At 46.6% G+C, this 5163-nt stretch overlaps 1 protein-coding gene across 1 annotated transcript; it reads left to right on the top strand.

Annotated features, from left to right (window-relative positions):
- Positions 1-208: 208 nt before the first annotated feature.
- faxca (failed axon connections homolog, metaxin like GST domain containing a) lies at positions 209-3677 on the top strand. The gene is made up of 6 exons (XM_019882644.1): positions 209-732; positions 1591-1726; positions 2104-2300; positions 2605-2822; positions 3041-3157; positions 3248-3677. The coding sequence occupies exons 1-6, from the start codon at positions 479-481 to the stop codon at positions 3547-3549; spliced, it is 1224 nt and encodes a 407-aa protein (XP_019738203.1). The 5' UTR covers positions 209-478; the 3' UTR covers positions 3550-3677.
- Positions 3678-5163: the final 1486 nt, after the last annotated feature.

The following is a 5163-nucleotide window of genomic DNA, read 5'->3' as shown; positions in this document are numbered from 1 at the left end:
AGTCGAATAACACAACCAATAACCGAATAACACAACCAAGACGTTTTCAGCCCCAAAAAAAACAACCATTCATATTAAGGTTTTTTAGCCTAAAAAAACAACCATGTATGGAAGGTGTTTTTAACTTAAAAAAACGACTATGTGTAGCAAGGCGTTTTTAGCCCCCCTCAAAAAAACAACCAGGCGTTTTAACCACGCAGGCACACATCCAACACACAAATACTACAGTCAGCAGTACTGGAATATTACTGTGAAGGGTCCAACCGGAATTTTTACGACTGACGCGTCCACCCTGACGGTCTATTAGAGGAGGAGGAGGAAGAGGAGCTTGGCTGTGTCGCGGATGACGTGAATGACCCTGCAGCGGGGACGAGCCGCGGCCGGGGTGCTCGTCGTGTCCGCCGGCCGACCGCCGTCGACCTCGCGGCACCCATGAGGCCGACAGCAAGGCGGAAAGCGGCCGCGGACGGCCACGAGCATGTGCTGCTGCTGGCGAGTGGGTTTGGCCTGGACGCGGTCGTGCGCGGTTGACTTCGGCCGGAGCCAGGGCGTCTCGGCCGGCGGGGACTCGTCGTTTTATGGGGCCATCGTCGCCCTTCCCATGGGCGGCGACCGCGGCGCTATCATGTCGGCTTTGGGTTCGGATTCCTGGTGGAGGAAGACGCTCTATCTGACCGGAGGAGCGCTGCTGGCTGCCGCTGCCTATTTGCTCCACGAATTGCTCGCCATCAGGTAACAACACAGGCCGGGGGACTGGCGTCTGTTATTACTTAACATCGACAGGTTGTGCGAGGTGAGAGGCATTGTGCGTTAAGAAGATGGACTCGTGAGTGGGCGGCTGTGACGTAACGGAACGTCCCCATTGCCACCATAAGCAGCAGCCTCCGACCCCACTAATCCTACACGTGCTTTACATTTAACCACTGTGCCGGCAGAGATTATACGAGTTAACTTGTCCGAAACTGATTAATAAATTGCATTTTATAAGATTGTACCTCATTGCAAAACACGCAGTAACAAACATACTTAAACAGAACGTAAACGCACTTTGTGTATCACGACGACTCCTGTTGTGCGCGACTTGACCACTGGGGGCAGTATAGGACGGTCATAAAGAGACAAATCAAAGACTTTCACAACTACTGTGATTCAGTCGGTAAACTGCAGTAATTAGGGTTTTTTTTGATAGAGGATAAAGAAAATAACTGTGTGTGTGTGCCATTGTGTTGTCAAACAGTTTTCGCTTTTCTACACGTGTCATTTCTACACTGACCCGTTTCCACTGAGCGACTGGCACCGTGTGAGGAATCTCGTGACGCAATGCATGCCGCCATGTGTCACGAGACCACTGCTTAAGATTTTTTGACAAGCCAAAGTCAATCAACGGATGGGGGAGAAAACGCGACGGGTGATTAATCATAGCAACAACAAATCTGCCTTGACGACGGTCACTTGTGGTGAGGTCAGAGGTCACATGGAAAATGGTCTAATTTGCTCTCTTGAACCGATTTGATTTCCAGAGCCACAGTGGCTCATTTTACTTACAAGCTATCTGTGTGTTTTTGGTGTGTCCTTCTTTGGTCGGCCTAGAAAAGAAGAAGAGTTAGACTCCACAGACGCCATCATTCTGCATCAATTCTCCCGGCCCAAACGCGGAGCCCCGTCCCTGTCCCCCTTCTGCCTTAAGACGGAGACCTACCTGCGCATGGTGGACCTGCCCTACCAGGTAGCTCGTCTTCTCGGCGTCTCAACGGACTCTGTGATGTTTGAAGAGGAAATTGTGATCGGAACCTATTGGTGCACGTAGGGATGAACGGAAGGGCAGTGGGATGGTGAGGTTACAACGGCTTACCTGTCCACTTTAGAGCGCCCCGTCGTCACGGTGTATAAAAGCCTTGTGATTAACCGGCGAGTTGTATTCCAGCCACCTGATGCATGAAGCGAATATATTCTCACGACTTCCAACATGAAACTGGCGTAAACAAGATTCTAGAATCAAGATCAACCATTTCAGGGACAGTTATCAGGTTCCAGGTTCATTTCAATGTTTTCAAAACAAGGGTTGGGGATAAAACTCCTGTTCGGTTTCATCCCCGCTTGCAGAACTACTTCGACGGGAAGCTGTCACCGCAGGGCAAGATGCCGTGGATCGAGTACAACCACGAGCGCGCGTGCGGCTCCGACTTTATCGTCGACTTCCTGGAGGAGCGGCTGGGCGTGAGCCTCGACAAGGGCTTGACGCCAGAGGAGAAGGCCGTGTCCCGCGCCGTCTCCACAATGGTGGAGGAGCATTTCTACTGGTGGGTATGCGCATGATTCTGTGGTCGCGTCAAACTATTTTCAGTCACGATACGTCGGGCAGTTGTTTACGACAAGTTTCGTTGGAACGTCGGAGAATAGCATGTCACATAAATATTATCACATTGCAAATCTCAGAACACACACACACACTATTTTCAGCTAAAAACGCATGGCAACAATTATTTATTATTTTTTTTTTTTTGTGGAGCTCGAGCAGACGAATACGATTTCAATCGGAGAAAATTGTTTTCGCGCACGTTTCAAACCAAGCGGGGTCACGTGACCTCCCGCCCACGCCCGCAGGACCATCGCATACTGCCAGTGGGTGGACAACCTGGAGGAGACGCAGAAAATGCTGTCCGTGAGCGGGCCGTTGAGCCAGCTGCTCAAGTGGGTCCTGAGTCACGTGACCGGCGGCATCGTCAAGCGGGAGATGTACGGCCACGGGATGGGCCGCTTCTCCGAGGACCAAGTCTACGCCATGATGGAGAAGGACATGCGCACGCTGGCCACTCTGCTAGGTGAATGCTTGTCAAAAAAAATTATCGAATTGCGATTTAATGGATGATTCTTTTGTTTTTTTTTTCAAGGTCCTCTTTGCCATCTGTTGTACAAACAAAAGCAATCAATTAATATGGATGACAATAAACAATTACAGGCCTAGTGTCAATTCAGTGGCACACTACTGCCCTCTTGCGGTGGAAATGAGCACTAAAGCAGTTTGCTTCCTGTGTCCCAGGCGATAAAAAGTACCTCATGGGCTCCAAGATTTCAACAGTCGATGCCACAGTTTTCGGCCACCTGGCCCTCGCCATGTGGACTCTACCCGGAACGCGACCGGAGCAGCTCATCAAAGGTGAGCGAGGTCGAACGTCTCATTACGTCACGTGACGAATAAGCGTGAGGTCAACGATAAGCATCTCAGGCGCATTTGTTTTTTTTAAAGGCGAGCTGATCAACTTGGCCATGTATTGCGAGCGAATCCGCCGCCGCTTTTGGCCCGAGTGGTTTGTGGACTTAGAGGACTTCCGCTACGACGACGAGTCCAAGAGCTGCGCGCCGACCTCTAAGCTCCCCGACCTGGGCCTTTACTCTTGCACGGAAACCTTCCAGGACGACACGGGCTCGCGCGCCGCCCACAGCGTGGGCACGCCGCCCATGTCGCCCGGTAGCGACCCGACGGGCATTTCGCTGTATGACTCGGATATGGACACGGAGTGCTCCGAAATGGAGCCGCCCAAGTGTTAACCCAAGCTGAAAAATAGTTCACATTTGAGAAATACGCGGCCGTGCGCTGCGTCTATTTGTGGGTTACATTACAAGAATTTTAATTTTCATCCCTATATTTAAAAAAAAAAAAAAAGAAGTTTAATATATTCAATATTTCATTTTGAATGTGTAAAAACCGCACAAAAAATTCAATCAACTGCTTTGCTCCATAAACATTAAAAAATGGGCAAAAATGTTTATCAGTACTTTCAATTTTGATCATTGTTTTCCAAAGCCAAAGCAAATGTTTTATTTTGATTCAACATAAAGATTCTAATTGGTAAAGATCACATTTCTGTCATCCGTCATGAATGCAAACTGTGTTGAATAAAACATTTGCTTTGACATTGGAAAATAGTGATCAAAATTTTGGTGACCGATCAAACCAGTAACTGAAGCAGAACTCATTTTTACGCTTCTGCGTTTTCTGCACCGTCAATTCGAAATGTCATGTTTTTGAATAAAGGGATGAAAATGAATCTTTTTTTTTTCCTTTTTTAAAATATTTTTAAAAAAAAAATTTAAATCTGATTATTTTACAAAAGAGACCAAGTAATTTTTTTTTTTTTTTTGCAGCCCCAATGTAGACTACAGATCGTCTGCAAATAGAATTTTCAAGTCAAGTCCCATTGAAGTCACGTTTTTAAATCTTTTCAAAAAGATCAATACCATCGCGGCCAAAATGTCCCCCTTAAACTGGTCCACTCACGTCAAGCCCCTTTAAGTCATGCTCAGACGAGTTCAAACTGCCACGCTGACAAGTAGCGAGTCGCAAAGCTACGAAAGAAATGCACGGCCGCTTTGTTCTGTGCATTTGTCATTCAGCAGACGCACACGGAGAGAGCCGCGAGAATGCACCGATAAACGTGTCGAAATTGTTTTTTTTTTCCAACATACTGAGATGAGATTAATTGAGCCACAATGAGGCACTCTAAAGCAGCCATGCCCGTGTGAAGCCCTGCTCTGCATGCTCGTTGTCAAGTTTTTTTTTTTCTCTCGAAACGGCTCTCTGAATTAGGACAGTAAAGGGTGTCAGTCCACGTTTTAATATTTGGAGATTTCTGCCATCTTTATTCACATTTGGCCTTGTGTGGGGAAAAGTTATTTTTTTACTCATATTTCATTTGTGTCTTTAAGTATGACTATTATTGTAAATACATTTTTTAACACAGTATTTTTTTAATTTCATATTGTTACTCAATTGTTTGATTCGGTAAACTTGGTGACAGTCCTTTTGGCAATGTATTTGGTTGATTTGTGTCTTCTTAAAGCAGACCTATTGCTGGTCATAAAGGAAATCGCAAACTTCAAGGCACCAGTCGCCCCCCCCTGCAAAGTCAATTTTTGTGAGGTCGGGTATCGGAGGAGGAAAAAAACAAAAACAAACTTATTACATGGACCTACTTTTGTGCTTGTAGATTGTAGAAGCCACATGATACCATCTTCTGTTGTGTGAGCATTGTGTCATCTCTGACTGTATAAATACGCACTACGGAATACCGTGTGAGCATTTATTCCATATTCTCAATGTCCTAGTATGCTCTTTTCCTCACTCAATAAGACAGTTCAGCGCACTAGTGTCTTATTTGCAAC

This window comes from Hippocampus comes, unplaced genomic scaffold (genome assembly GCF_001891065.2).
Source record: "Hippocampus comes isolate QL1 unplaced genomic scaffold, H_comes_QL1_v1.1 scaffold5, whole genome shotgun sequence".
In the NCBI taxonomy this organism is placed as follows: Eukaryota; Metazoa; Chordata; class Actinopteri; order Syngnathiformes; family Syngnathidae; genus Hippocampus; species Hippocampus comes.
The sequence above is the reverse complement of the archived record's forward strand: the minus strand, read 5'-3'. Positions and strand labels throughout refer to the sequence as shown.

Coding starts and splice junctions, on each gene's coding strand:
- faxca (XM_019882644.1), top strand. CDS start 479: ATGTGCTGCTGCTGGCGAGTGGGTTTGGCCTGGACGCGGTCGTGCGCG. Junction 733..1,590: donor CACGAATTGCTCGCCATCAG/GTAACAACACAG, acceptor TGGTCGGCCTAG/AAAAGAAGAAGAGTTAGACT. Junction 2,823..3,040: donor CACGCTGGCCACTCTGCTAG/GTGAATGCTTGT, acceptor CCTGTGTCCCAG/GCGATAAAAAGTACCTCATG.